At 39.3% G+C, this 15741-nt stretch overlaps 1 protein-coding gene across 2 annotated transcripts in view; it reads left to right on the top strand.

The window, feature by feature from the left end:
* Positions 1-15741, top strand: part of LOC117421257 (terminal uridylyltransferase 7-like) — a 38892-nt gene that overhangs the window by 6689 nt on the left and 16462 nt on the right. For both annotated transcript variants that reach the window (XM_059025219.1, XM_059025223.1), the window contains exons 7-15: positions 4977-5028; positions 7729-7798; positions 8409-8535; positions 9157-9276; positions 9374-9508; positions 12456-12636; positions 12822-13948; positions 14649-14799; positions 15105-15191. In XM_059025219.1, the coding sequence (XP_058881202.1) occupies positions 4977-5028; positions 7729-7798; positions 8409-8535; positions 9157-9276; positions 9374-9508; positions 12456-12636; positions 12822-13948; positions 14649-14799; positions 15105-15191 (2050 nt within the window). The remainder of the gene's footprint in view (positions 1-4976; positions 5029-7728; positions 7799-8408; positions 8536-9156; positions 9277-9373; positions 9509-12455; positions 12637-12821; positions 13949-14648; positions 14800-15104; positions 15192-15741) is intronic.

Raw genomic sequence — 15741 nt, forward strand, 5'->3', positions numbered from 1 at the left:
AGGTTGGCGGCCATCTTCTCTTTCAGGGAACCGGGGTTACATCCGTAACCTATCGTTCCCTTTCAATTTGAAGATGACCGCCAAAACAGTACTTTTGGCAAAGTATACCAAAACCGTCGCGAGAGAGAACGAGCGGACAGCATATGAGGGACATCTCGCTGCCACCATCTAGTGTTGGTGGTGTGAGCATGCAACCTCAAGGACCCTAGTGCCTATTGAAGGCGTAGAACCTGGTAAATGTATGCGGAGTAACCCAGCTAGCCACAATACAAATATCGGTCAACCAGGCACCTCTAAAGAGGGCCCATGACGTAGCCACACCTCTGGTAGAGTTCGCGACCACCCTCCCAGGTGGGAGCAGGCCGGCATTGGTATACGTAGTCGAAACCATGTCCACAATCCAATGGAACAGTCGTGCTTATAGAGGGCTTGACCTCGGGTCCTTTCACCATGAACCGGGCAGAGGGAATTCAAACTCCTATCTGTCTCCTCCGCAAAGGGAGGGGGATGGAAAGCCTCTAGTTCCACTGACCTGATTCATGTGAAAAGCTGTAATCACCTTAGAGAGGAAAGTAGGGTTTGTGCGCAATGATACCCTGTTTCCATTGTCCCAAATACGCACACAGAAACTTTGCATGGACAGTGCCTGTAGGTCACTGACCCGCTTGGCGGAGATGATGGCTAATAGAGTTATTTCAACTCTGAAATGTATGGGCTCAAACTGAGCCTTGGTGAGAACCTCCAGTACCACATCTAGACTCCATTTGGGGAGGACATCCATTCTAGGAAGATGCACCCTTTAGAAAATGGGATGCCGGTATTGAGTGCCCAGGGAGTCAATGGGGACATGATATGCAGATATGGCTGCTAGGTACACTTTCAATGTAGAGGGGGATTTAGCGCAATAAATGAGATTGTGGCATCTGGCTGTGCACCAATTTTGAAAATATTTCCACTTGTAGGCATACAACGCTGTTGTGGAAGAAGCCCTAGCGTTCTGCAGTGTACTGACTACTGTGTCTGAGAGCCCTAAGGCAGACAGACGGTCCTGTTCAGGGGCCAGACCCATAATTGGAGTCTGCCTGGCTTTGTGTGCCAGAGGGTGCCTTTCGCCTAACTGAGGAGATCCATGCGCAGCGGGATCTCCCAGGGCTGGCCTCGCAGCAGCTGGCAGAGGTTCGAAAACCAGATCCTCCTGGGCCATCTGGGGGCCACTAGGAGAACCGTCTCAAGGAAGGCAGGGAGCAGCGGGAAAGCGTACAAAAGCACTTTGGGCCATTTGTGGGCTAGGGCGTCGACGCATAGTGGACCTCCGCAGCTGCAGAAGGAGAACCACAGGGGGCAAAGGGTCGTCTTTGCAGTGGCAAAGAGATCGACCTGGGCTTCCCCGAAGCATTCTTAAATGTGCTACACCACCTGAGGGTGCAGTTGCCATTTAGCAGATTTATTTAGCAAACGCCTTTATCCAAGGCGATTTACAGAGACTAGGGAGTGTGAACTATGCATCAGCTGCGGAGTCACTTACAACTACGTCTCACCCGAAAGACGGAGCACAAGGAGGTAAAGTGACTTGCTCAGGGTCACAATGAGTCAATGGCTGAGGTGGGATTTGAACCGGGGACCTCCCGATTACAAGCCCTTTTCTTTAACCACTGGACCACACAGCCTCCTGGAGAGAAGGTCCGCTGCCCAGTTCACCACTCCCGGGAGATATACAGCCCAGAGTGACAGGAAGTGTCTCTGCCCAGATCAGCAGCCGAAAGGCTATGCGGTGTAACCCCGGGGACCAAAGCCCTCCTTGGTGGTTCACGTAAGCAACTACTGACACATTGTCTGTGCGGACAAGGACATGTTGGTTGCGGAGCACAGGGAGGAAATGTTGCAACACAACGTGAACCGATTTCAGCTCTAGCGTGTTTATGTGCAGGAGATGTCCAGTGACCCGACCAGGATTCGCAGACTCCTCTGCCTGCCCAGACCGCCCCCAAACTGGAGTTGGATGCATCTGTCGTCACCACTTGACAGTTGTTAATCACACCCATCCTTACGCCTTCACTCAGGTGAGGGGCTTGCCTCCACCAAGCGTAGCGCTTTCCAGCATAGGCAAGACGCTGTCAGCCGGCGGTGTCTGTTGCGCTTGGGGTGTAGCTGAAGGCAGTGAGCCACGCTTGAAGAGGGCGCATGTGAAGTAACCCCAGTTGGATGGCTGATGAAGCTGCGGCCATCAGACACAGTAATTTTGGCACTACACCAATTGTACTGTGGACCCTAGTTGAAACAGGGCCAGACGGTTGAAAATGGCAGCAACTCTGTTGTCCGACAGTTAGGCTTTCATCATAAGGGAATCCAGCCGGAGACCCAAGTAGACCATACTCTGCACCGGTAGTAATTGGCTTTATGCATCGTTGAGGGTGAGACCCAATCGCTGTGTGGGCCACTGCTCCTTCCTGGGACTGGGAACAAATCAACCAGTCATCTAGGTAGTTCATCACCCTGATCACTTGCAGCCGCAACGGAGCTATGGTGGCATCTATGTACTTTGAAAATGTGTTGGGGCTAAGGAGAGGCCGAATGGCAGCACGGAAAACTTGAAGACGCTCCCCTTAAAGGCGAAGCGGAGATATTTCCTGTGCGATATTTTCAGGTCCACCGTTGTAAACCAGTCACCCGGCTGGACAGACTGGAGGATGTGGTGATGTGTGACTATCTGGAACCTACTCTCCCTCAAGAACCCGTTGCGGTGTCACAGGTCTCGGATGGGGCGAAGGCAGTCGTCCTTTTTTGGCACCAAGAAGCATCTCGAGTAGATCCCTCAAAAAGGAGGAGGTCCCGAGTGGAATTGCAGTGCGTAGCTGCTGTGTATGGTGCTGATCACCCAAGAGTCTGAGGTGCAATTGCACCAGTATTGCAGCTGTTGTGCAAACAGGTGGGTCTGAGGCTGCAAGCCTTCAGGGCCCCTGCTGGGGCTGCTTGGGGCGGTTCCGTTGGAACTGTCTCCTTGGGCGCTGGTGCGCTGGGTTACCACGTCTGGCGTTTTGAATAAGCTGCCATGGAGGCCTGGAGGCGGTGCCTCAGGTCACCTCGTGGCGCCGTAGGGATTGGGATAGTAACCGCCTGACGCCATCGCCTCCCCATTCCCCATGACGGACTGCATCTGGGACCCTCGCCTGAGACAGCCACAGCTGTCTGCACTCCACCACTAAGTCTGCCAGGCTTCTGCCCAGGGCTTGCCCTTGGAAACCCGAAATCTGTAACAAAGTTCCTGAGACCGTGCGTAGCTCTAAAGCTACTCGGTGAGGGCTGCAGAGCGAAGCATATCGTCCAGGTAGATCGTCAAGAGGCCTCCTGTATTGGCAAGGCGCATCACCTGCGGTTCAGCCGCATAAGCCTTTTTCCGGTGGGATTCCGTGATCCTGCATTGGCCGTTGGGGCATACAGGATCCTTGGACAGACCTCCTACTGAAGTGGCAAGCCGACTTCTTTTAAATATAGTAGTTGCCAATTGTTTTTATCATTTTTTTTCTCCCAATTTGGAATAGCCAATTATTTTTAGGCTCAGCGCTACCACCCCCGAGCTGACTCGGGAACGACGAAGGCTAACACATGCTGTCCTCCGAAGCGTGTGCCGTCAGCCGACCGCTTCTTTTTAACACTGTAGGCCCACCATGCAGCCACCTCAGAGCTACAACGTCAGAGGACAGTGCAGCTTACAGGCAACCCCACAGGCACCCGGCCAGACTACAGGGGTCGCTGGTGCGAGGTGAGCCAAGGACACCCTGGCCGACCTCAGACCCTAAGAACCTTTTAATTGCTAGGGCTAGCATCTGCTATTATATGCTACTATACAGGGTTCTCCCCAGGAATTCTGTACAGCCGGGTGGCAGTACATTATAGCCGGGAGCACTTTTAATGGAAAAATAAACTTGCCTTACCTTAAATATATAATACGACAAAATAATTTGAATAATGTGTTTTTTGTTGACTATATCTGGTTGTTCTTTTTATGTTATACATTTTTTATTACTGTTTTTTATTATGGTAAATTACCGTGCTTATTTATGCACTCTAAGATTTGACAGTGGAAAGATAAAGTAGGTTTATTGGAGTTCACAAAAAAAAAACGGTAACCTTTTCATTTCCTTTTTAGTGTAATTACTGAGCTTATTGCTTCATTTAAATTGTTTTCTTTAAGTTTTCAGGGCATTTTGTTAATGCACGTCCTTTTTGTTTTTCGCTGTTCTTTTGTTTTTTTAATGCAACTGTTCATTTTATCCATTTTTTTTTACACAACAGTACTCTCACACGTTTAGTCATCATCATAACTGTTGCATGAAACTGAAGTGTAATAATCCAGCACCCCTGCACTTAAGCATTTGTATATCAGCTAACAAGTGTTCAGCTGATATCCCATACAGCCTCTATACATGAATCCCCAATATATCTCTCAAGCACCTGGGTACATATTTTTACGATATCACAACAAAAGGAATACGCTTTTTTTTTTTTTTTTTTTTTTGGTGCATATGTATAGCTGTTATGTACTATATATCACCTTACAGTACAATAATATGACAAAAAATAGACTGGATGATAATACCCGAAAATAAAGTAGTTTGAAAACCGTGCATTCATTGTCACTATTTTTGCTTTGAAAATAATCGGCTATTTTTTTTAGCAGTCATTAACGTTTTAGCCTGTCGAAGTGCTTAACACACAAGACGTGACAAGTGGTTCCAATATTTATTTATTTTTTCACCCAGCAACGTGCAAGTGATCTCGTCTGCTAGAAGCGCAGTCAATCCTTATTGTTAAAGGCACAGTAGCATCTGCAAGACGGGTAGATCGGGTTTTTTCAGCTGGGCGGCAACAGCAACTTCGCTGGGTGGCCCGCCTGGCTGAAAAGGCCTGGGGAGAACTCTGACTTTTTAAAATACTGTATATATTTGATCTTTTTATCCTTTTTTTTTTACTTTCAGATGCACCAGCCAGATGTACTTTTGCTTGTTCAAGAAAGTCTTCACAACAGCAGTAAGTTGATTTAAATTTTTGGTTTTGGGTGAAGATTATTTTCACACATTTTTTAGGAACATTGAAGAATTAAGTTTTGATTGTCGTATGAGAATACAGTGCTCCCTTGTTATAAGGCATCACTTAATACCACGGAACAGGCTGGTATGGTCAAGACTCCCATAATGTGATTACACTACTGCAGGAATTCTCGTTCTAAGGCAGAACACAAATTGCACGGCCTCTTGCCTGCGGCTCCCGACAACAGGGTTAAAAAGGTAGGAGCGCTGTACTTTAAACGGTTTATTTGAATACAGTGTTTGCATAGAATCGCTTTTGCATGACCAGGAAGCATTTTTGTATTTAAGTATTTGTGTAGCATTTAAGTAAATGTTTTGGCAGCCAGTCTTAAACGGTGCATACAAACTTAGCATGGGTGTGCAATTCGCATCTCCTGACACCCGAGACAACTAGATTTGTGTGAGGGACAACAAGTTTTGCCATTATACTTTGCCCGTCGGACAATTAGTTTTTATTTATTTATTCTTCCTATGTTTGTTCTGTTGCTAGAAAGACAATCTGGTATATTTATATATTTATGTTTACGTCCCACCCCTATCACTTTTGATTGGCTATCTGTGGAAGAAGCTGATCTTTTTATTGGTTACAAAGAAACCCAGAAATGGCTGCCCTTAGAGACTCTGGCAAGGCACAGACTAATATTTTAAACTTAGGGTATTATTTAAATTAGCAAATAAGTGATACTGCTTTCGTAATGCACAAACCTGACATTTAAATGCAGCAATCTAGTAAAGTTACAAAAAAAAAAAACCACCATAGTCGCTAAGGTATTGGCGGATTAGAAAAAATCATTGTGTAATTTATAACACTTACTGGTCAAGGTTGTACTTCATTGTTGGGATGTTTTAAAAAAACAAACATGATGTTTACTGTTAAGAAGCATTTCTATTTTAGTTTTGCTACTAACCTAGTTTGCCATTTACCATATTTACATATTTTTTTTAGATTTAAACGCTATTTGATTTGAACAGAAGCAATATTAATTATTTATTTGTAGGGCTGTATTAGAAGGTTCAAAGGTTCGTTCGCTAACCAGGAATTCGAAGATTGTTTTAAACCTTCGAAGGTTCGTCCAGACTCCATTCACGCACTGTATTTTTTTTTTTTTTTTTTTTGTCAACAGAGATCGTTTGACAATGTGTGAATACTATAAATCACACATTAAATGTCACTCGCATGCAAAATTCAATCTTTTGATTTCTATAATGCATATTACTTAAACAAAAGTTGGTGTATTAAAATTCACTATCAAATCGTTCTACGTAGCAACTCTATGGCGCCGCTTCTGTGTATGGAGCAGGTTATATTATCCAAAGCACTGGGGGGGGGTACCTATAGCAGTTGTAGTGCTTCAGTAAAATATGTACCGAATACCAAGTGTACAAGACATTGTAAGAGAAGTGCTATCGTAGAATATGTTTGAAACATACAAAATTATGCAAGCACTACTAATTTTAATTTTCGAAAACACTGAGCACCGTCGGTCCCTCCCCCTCCAGCTCGTGTTAACCAGAGGTACATTTCTTCATTCGCCATCTCAAGGCAAAGCGCTATATAGTGTAAGCTGTATTGAAAGAAATGTCTCGAATCCCCTCTGCTGTTTGGGATTTTTTTTGTTAAATGCCCAGATGACCAACAAAAAAAAGTTGAATGCAAACTGTGCAAGCATTTGTTGATGTGGAGGCACAGCCATATCTGGGGTTACTTTACAATCGTAAGTTCATATTATTATTAGTAGTAGTAGTAGTAGTAGTAAAATATGACTGTGACTGATAACCTGCTTGGAACAGTGACTGTTAAATTAAGTTTGTTTAGCATAAATCCACTGCAGTTAGTGCTGCTGCAATGCAAACTTATTCGCAAGCAGCATCAATTGCGTGTCAGTAAACAACGCATATTTTTATTTAAATTATAAAAACATGATTCCTGTTCTATTTTTAAATAACATATGAATGTTTTATTCCAATTATATACCTGTAAAACAGGATTTAAAATCAAATATAAACAAGTAGCTATGGTGACGTCACCAGTAAATTATGCAAATTAGTACCATTGAAGGTTTGAACCTTCCTTCAGTAAAGTGTTCCGAACCTTCGAAGGTCAAAATGTACCCTTCGTTGCAGCCCTGTTTTATTGGACATGCACAATCCCATCGATTTGTGAAAATATTAAAATACGTTTATAATGATAGAAATGAAATGCTTATATACGAGCATCTGTGAAATATTTTGTAATTCTCATGGCAATGTGTTTAGGTTATTCATTTATGTATTTATTTTTCAGTGAGTAGTGGAGGGAAAAAATAAAAAATAAAAAACAGACATCAGGGTGTGAACCAGGATCACCCTGCTGCAGCAGTGTTCCAGCTAGCCGTCATGGGACTCATGTTGGATGAGGAAAAAAGCTGTAAAATGTTATACACTGTTTAAAAAAATAAGTATATAATAGAAATAAACAAAAGAAAAAACATATTTTGTCTTTGTAGAATTTGATGGAGCTTACTGTAAATACTGTGTGCATTTTGGTAGAAAAACATTGCAAAATGCAGAGAAACCTGACAGGTTATACACAAGTCATTTTAAAAATCTGGGGTTCAGCAGTTACAAAACTGAAAGAACATTATTTTAATTTTTTCTCCAGAATCCTTTATTGATCTTGAAGCAGACTTTCATGCCAGAGTTCCAGTTGTGGTTTGCAAAGAGAAGCAAAGGTTTGTGTCTTATGTTATTGGCTTGTACTTCATTATCTGTAGATTTAATTTAGTAAGTGCCCTTCTGGAGCATTGGTTCTCTATAGTGCTTTTGAATAAAATTAATAGAAAGCATCAACATCTTTCTTTGGTTAATGCTGTAAATTAAATTAAATGTTCAATACACTCAAAAAACACTCTCTCACACACACACACACCTTTCTTAGTGTTACAGAACACCCTGCAGTGTTTCCACGTTACTTAATCCAGATTGTGTGTGTGTGTGTGTGTGTGTGTGTGTGTGTTTTTTAAATTCAAACATGATGTATGATGGGAGTACATGTCTCAACTTTTACTTGGGAGCATTCACTGGAGGAAAGAGAATTTCTCTTAAACATTGCAGTATATCCCAAGTAAAAATTTAGAGATGTATTTGTGACCAATGATGTGTGTGAATAACAAATATGAAAACAATCAGGGTTGTGTTTAAAAATATATCACTGCAATATGGACAACAGAAGATACAGCTAAAGTAATGGTTTACTGTAAACACTGCATTGTTTTGACAACATCTATGCATGTTAGCTGGATTGTGGGTGCTAATAAAATTGTATTTTTGTCTTCGCTACAGTGGTCTTCTTTGTAAAATGAGTGCAGGCAATGATAATGCATACCTCACAACAGATCACATGGCTGCTCTGGCAGAACTTGAACCCTGTCTTACTCCCCTGGTGACTGCCTTCAGATACTGGGCCAAGGTAATGTTGATCTATTTTTATTTAAGGTAATAAGGCCTTTTATGTTTACTATCTCAAGGAATAACCTCTTATCTTATTGAAATTTAAGAAAAAACAGCACATGTGTTTCTGCATTTGCTGTATAAATAGTGATTTGAAGCTGTGGTTTTGGAAGACCAATAAATAGAATCAGCTGGAACACATTTTGATATCATTACATTTGTAGTTTATTTCTTGCAAATAATGGAGGCACTAATCCAAATGTCAAATTTTATAATATATAGACAGCATAAGCTAAACTCTGCTTTTTATAACAGACAAAATAGTGTTAACAGAAAATAACTAACAAAATATGTTTTCCTTCTAGTAAGATTAATAAAATAAATGTTAATCTTTTATAAATTATTGTTTACTTTTTAAACTGTCAAATTTTTATTTTAAAAAGTATACATAATATATTTGCAGTCATTTATATTTTACTTTTAATAATTTCTAAATTGTGCATCATCACAGGAATTTACTAATAAAATCAGGGTTTTTTTTGTTTACAATTTAAAACTTTTAATTGCTGATTTTAGAAGTTAAAGATTCTAATGTAAAAATGTATATCTGTACTGAATTATGTGTATTTTACATTAACAGATCTGTCACATTGACTGCCCTGAAGAAGGAGGGTTGCCTCCTTATGTGATTGCCTTGATGGTCATCTACTTCCTCCAGCAGCGGAAGGAACCTGTGCTTCCAGTATACCTGGGTCTGTGGGTAAGTAATGTGAATCGTCCTTGTTGGGAAGATGCTGTTTAAATACGCTTTATTCTTACTGCAGGGTACAGATTTACATGTTCCTTTATAATTGCAGATTGAAGGTTTTTCACTGAACAAACTGATGGATTTCAGGCTTATTGAGGTGGAAGACAGCCAGGTTCTCTGGGAATACAACCCATCTCTAGAAAAGGCAACTCACACTGGCGAAGAGTTTGTCAACCATGGAAAGGTGAGTGCCTTTTCACTTGAAAAGTTTCATGAAACATTGACGACTTGCATCCACAGTTTGCTGTTCATAAGCCTGTTTTATTGTATACTTTTTTTTTAAAGAACGGTATATAAGTATATATTGTGAGGGATTGGTTAAAGAAAATGAACAAAATGGGAAAGAACAGTGTAAACCAACTGGATGGTGAACAAGGATAGATAGAGTAAATCAAATAGAGTAAAGGGGATCAAATAGAGTAAAGGGGATTCAAACTAAAGATGGGTTGCTTAACAGACTTGTAAATGATAATGGTGTATTAGATAAGGGAAATTTTAAATTAAATAAATTGGGTTTAAAATAAATATTATGGGGCAGGAATGATACCTTGGGGCTTTAGGACCCTGGGGATTTAGGAGAGACTACTTGATTTTGAGAGAGCTGAAGTTACCAGGCAGCCATCATGGTAAAGGCCTCCTAAATTGGATAGTTTAAGGGATAATGTATGGTAATTGAGAAAATACTAATCAGCTGCGACTGATCATGGTGGTGAATAAAAAGGCCACAGTTTGTGTGTTCTGTTGGCTGGGTGTTGGAGACAGAGTTTGGAGTGTGGTGTTTGAACAAAGCAAAAGAGGTCAATTAAAGCTAAGAGTTGTTTGGTTGGAGACCGGTAAACGGACTAGCTGTCTGGTGGTTAGTCAAGTTAGTGGGAAAAGTTTAGTTAGAGCTCCGGAGAGGAGTTAGGCTTTTTGTTTTGGTTTTTAAGGTTTAAGAATCTCAACTCAATCATAAATGCTTACTTTAGAACTCATAACAGGCAAAAAGAAACTCCACACATAAAAATTGTAGTAAGTAGAATATAGAAGTTAGAAATCATGGTACGAGAATTATAAGTATAGACACAAGCAGGAATAAAACCTTAAACAAATATTTTCATAAGCACGCAGGCTTACGTATGTTTAAGTACATGAGAAAGCAGGATTCCTGCACATTACGTACAGTGACTGTGTTTAAGCAGTGTCTGTTGTGTTGGAATGAATACTGCGTTTTTGTTTTACAAGTTCAGTTCGGAAGCAGTTACAGTTGCATTTAGTACTAAGTTTTAATCCAGCGTCACTTCAAACTGGTAGATAAACTCAATCAATATTTAAATGGTTCCAGCGTTTGGAGTTGTTTTCAAATGCACACAATATCATCAGTTTAGTTCAAGTCTTACCTTGTTTCAATTGTTCATCAAAGTAAAATGTGTTTGTATTTTTAATCTTAACAAAGTGTTGCGCTGTATTAAACGTTTTTACTTCTGGTTTGCATATAGATATTTCCTATACAAACAAATATTATTTTACTTGAATCTTAGTCTTTGGAACATAATACTTATTCTGGAGATGTGGTCTTCTTCGTAGCATGTAGAGTTGCAAGATGTAGCGGCGAGGAGTCTTCTTCAGGATGAAGATACGTACAACGCTTGAATAGGTCCCCATTACAAGTGAAGGCTCTGTGGTTACTTCATGATGAGATGAGTCCATATCCAAGCATGCAAGAGCTGAAGAGAATGAGTTCATGCTTGTTTTGCTTTAAATATAGCTCCCAAAGAGGAGTTTACTTTGGTGATCCAATCACTTCCGGGTAAAACAGGAAGCTAATCCCTAACTGAACTCAGTCCTTTCATGGGCTTATAGAATTTGAATGAAGCTTCCTTTTACACAAACAATGTGTCATTAACAGAGGCAGAGTACCCTCCTCCATGGAGAGAATAGTAAAAACAGTAACATTTATAGAACTAAACTTCATTTTATTCTAATTTTAGTTACGTTGATCATAGAAGGATACAAATTTAAGTTGAATTCTCCTAACTAAATTACCGTTACAAGCATGTTAATTATTTTCACTTTTAACATCATTAAAACACAATAAACATTTCAATTTTATTGTGAAAACATACTTAAACAACTCAAATTTCTGTCTGCAACATTTGCTATTACAAATTATTCTAAAACCAATTTAGCAGTTCAGTTTTACTTATTTGTTACGTTTCAGTCTCCCAGTTTTAGTAAATCTAAAACCTTGAATGTTCAACAAGTTGATATTATACCTTTTAAAGGTTTGTTTTTCAATTAACTTTTAGAATAATGAAATTAGTAATTTCTATTCACTAAACATTCAGTGTTTCATGGTAACAATTCATTTCATGGGAGAAAGTCATGGCACCTTGTATCCACCAGGTGTCGCACTTAACCCTATAGCAGTGATCCTCAAAGTATTTTGGGCACGGGCATAAATTGATCTTACATGGCTGTTTGCGGGCACACTGACTATTGCATAGGTTCTTACCTTAAACACTGCCTTCCCGCGACATATACAGTGCGTGTATGTGTGTGTGTGTATATAATATATATATATATGGGAGTTATTCTTAGCTCACTCTGATAAGGCCAAGTCTCAGGCAGTAATTGTGCATGCTGCGCTTATTCTTTAAAATAATCTATATAAAATATGCTGTGCAAATATTTTTAAATAGCATGTTTACACAGATAACCATGAATAAACTAAAATAAGAGGACAGATAGCGCCTCGCTTTCTTTCAATTTGGTAAATTTGTCAACACTACTCTGTTTTAAAGATCGCTCATCTCCAGTAGAATTATTCATAGAAAGTGGATTCATAACTAAATCTACTATGGTGTTTCCCTTGTCCGGTGAAATTAAAAAATTGCCTTGAAATTTCTGCCTGGGAGAGACTTTGCTGATGCAGTATAACTACCTTGTGTCTTGTTGCTGTTCACTCACTTTGCATTTAGTTAATTGATAAATATAATCTATTAACATGTCTATTTTTGAAAGCATTCTTACTTTACAGCATTTTTTCACACCTGCCTAAGACTTTTGCACAGTACTGTATAGATAGATCAAACTGACAACTAAAAGGAAACCAATGTTGATTTATTATTCTGTTTATTATTTTTAAACAGGCCCCCCTGACTTTCGATCCAGATCATCAGTGTGAAGTGGCTTTAGGACAGTTGTGGGTGGAATTGTTTCGGTTCTACTCACTGGAGTTTAACATGCCTGATTATGTCATCAGTATTCGCAGTAAGGAGGTCATCAGTCGTGAATTAAAGGACTGGCCTAAAAAGAGAATTGCCATAGAAGGTAATAGCATCACTCGTAATAATAATACTTTTAATTTGTTTATTGTTGCTGGAGGGTCAATAGTAAAGTTTGCACAGAATTTTTTTTTTTTTCCATAAAAAAAAATAAATAATCAATTTGCTGATGGCTTTAGAATAAATGTTTATTTACATTTTACTTTTCATTGTGATTTTTTTTTCTTTAAGATCCTTACTCCTCGAAGAGAAATGTGGCAAGGACGCTAAACAGTCAATTGATGTATGAATATATTCTACACTGCTTAAAAACAACCTATAAGTATTTTGCTTTGCCTCAGAAAAAGCAAGTAAAGCCCAATAAGCAAAATCATAAAGATTTAGAAGCAGAAGTGATTGAAAACATAGATCTTCAGCGCAGAGATCCGGGTCAGAGAGGAAACATTCCACCCAGTCCAAATGAACTGCATTTAATCCAATCTAAATTGCATGACCTCAATGTTAACAGCAGTCAGACAAGGACTGACCTGAACGGAAAAAATAAAAATCATGTTCCAAACAATATTCAGGGTGTTGATTGTCCAAGAATACGACATGGAAGTGACAGTTTTGCTGAGGAGGAGGTGGCATCTGAGAAAGGCATAGATGATTTGGATTGTGTGATTGAAGAGATAATACTTGAGGATCCTGATGGCTCCAAACCCAATTCTGACGAACAAAGCGAAAATGAAGAACAAGAACAAGCTGAAAGAAGCACAAAATTGGATGCTAACCAGCGATTGGGGGAGGAGAGTGAAAATGGAGACCCTATTAACTTGACCTGCTTCTCCATGGAATTAGAAAATGAGACGGAGAGCCCTTCAGATTCTGAAGGGTGTTTAAACCTAGGATTGGTAGACAGTGATGACTTTGGTTTAGATGACACAGGCAGACTGGATAAGGAGGATGAAGACCCAGGGAGCAATGAGGAATTGGATGAATCCTTAAACACATTTCTGGTATCCAAACAAAGGCACCTGGTAGGCATTATTAACTCTGAAGAGGAGGACGATGAAGAGGATACATACCATAGAGATCACCTGGACAGTGTGACTATGGAGGATGAACTGGATAACATCTACACAGCATCTGGAGAGGACATCTTATCTGAAGATGATGAGCACTTCACACTTGAAGCTGTTACCCGCAATGACCAGTGGGGACACAAAAAGGAGAATGAGACATCTGGTCGAGTTGGAACTTCTAACAAAAGGGATCTGGATGGAAAGGTGAAGAATGATCCAGTTTTTGCAGAGGATTCACGGCATGACAATGATTTAGTCTATGAGTTCAGTAAACTTACATTCACCAGAGGCAAGGTAAGGATGACCTGCTCAGCCCACTTATACTTGAGAGCACAAACTAATAGGCCTGTGTATTATTTTAAATGTTGTGTAATTTTTCATTTGTGTCTACAGTATATTAATACATTCCAATAAGAATATTTGGTAGTGTTTCGTCAATAAAAAGTACCTCCAGTTCCTACATTGTATATTTTTTACAAATAGAAGATCTGATTGGAGAGATTCCAAAAAGCTATGTTGTCCTAATTATATTGCAAAAAGATATAAACATGTAATTGGCACAGCTGATTTCAAATGCATTATTTCCATCTCCGTCTTTGTTTCTAAAATGAATAGCATTTTAAGAAACAAGATTATTGTGATCTCTAAAATACCAGTATGTGTAAAACTTTGCTTAGCCTTTTGTTATAAGAAGGTGTCTTCCATACTGCAAATTTACTTTATTTATAACTTTAGCAGGAGTGGTGTATGCTGCTCACCTTCCTTTTATATATTTTATAGGTTAACTTTGGGGTCTAAGACATTACTGGATTGAATTATTTTTAACATTGTTGAATGAATGTTGTCACATTTAGTATTCTGTAAAAAATGACACCTTAGTTCTGGATGTTAAAGAACAGTGTACACATGTCAAGATATATGCAAGAAATATAATTTGAGCTTCTATTGTATAAATTGGAAGAAACAAGAAAAAAAATCTTTCTAATTTTTGCAGCTACCTACAATTGCATGCAGTTTGTGTAGACGAGAGGGACATCTCAAGCGTGATTGTCCTGAAGACTTCAAGAAGGTTGAACTTGAGCCTTTACCTTCAATGACACCAAAGTTTCTGAAAATCTTGAATCAAGTTTGCAATCAGTGTTACAGTGAGTATAAGTAAATCTGAGATGGTGAGAACAAGACTTCAATTGGTGTATTCCTGTCTAAGCAAGCCGTAATAAGTGAACCTTGTGATTGAGAAGAAATTATTTTATTTGAGCTGTTAGATTACACAGGCATGCTTGAGAATTTTAAAGTATCAAAAATAATTGAGTTGCCAGTATGTAAAAAAAACAAAAAACATCATCTGTTCGGTTTGGTTGTCTTGCAACATCTCTGAAACCTTTCTGTTTTAAAACGTCTGTATTGGAGCACATTTTGTGGTTAACATCTTTGTTTTTCATTCCTGCAGAGGACTTTTCTCCAGACCAGATTGAGGAACAGGTTCGTGAATACATACTACAGAACTTGGAACAGTTTGTCAAACAGGAATTTGATGGTAATCCTTTTATTTATTTATATATAATATAATATAATGTGTGTGTATGTATCATTATTTATATATATATATATATATATATATATATATATATATAATACAGTGGTTTGCAGAAGTATTCACCCCCCTGCAACGTTTTCACATTTTGTTGGCACCTGAGCGTATATTCCACGACACTTTCAAATTAGACTTTTTACATGTAGAATCCACACAAACTACTCCACATTGGTAAAGTTAAATAATGCATATACTGTAGAATATAAATAAGTAAGATTTACAGAGAAAAACAGATTAATCTCAGTTGCATAAGTATTCAACCCCTTTGCTACTGCAGCCCGAAATCAGCTCAGGTACAAATGATTTGTTTGAAAGCTCACAAAATGAGTGAAATGGTTTCAGCCTGTGTGTACTCAAAGTGGTTTAACTTGTAGATAATTTCCCTCAGGTGTATAAAGACTTTCAAGCTGCAACTCGCATAGTGATCCAACAAAGCAACCATGAAGACCAAGGAGCTTTCGAAACAAGTCAGGGATAAAGTGGTAGAAAGGCA

The sequence above is a fragment of the Acipenser ruthenus genome, chromosome 1 (assembly GCF_902713425.1).
Source record: "Acipenser ruthenus chromosome 1, fAciRut3.2 maternal haplotype, whole genome shotgun sequence".
Lineage (NCBI taxonomy): Eukaryota > Metazoa > Chordata > Actinopteri > Acipenseriformes > Acipenseridae > Acipenser > Acipenser ruthenus.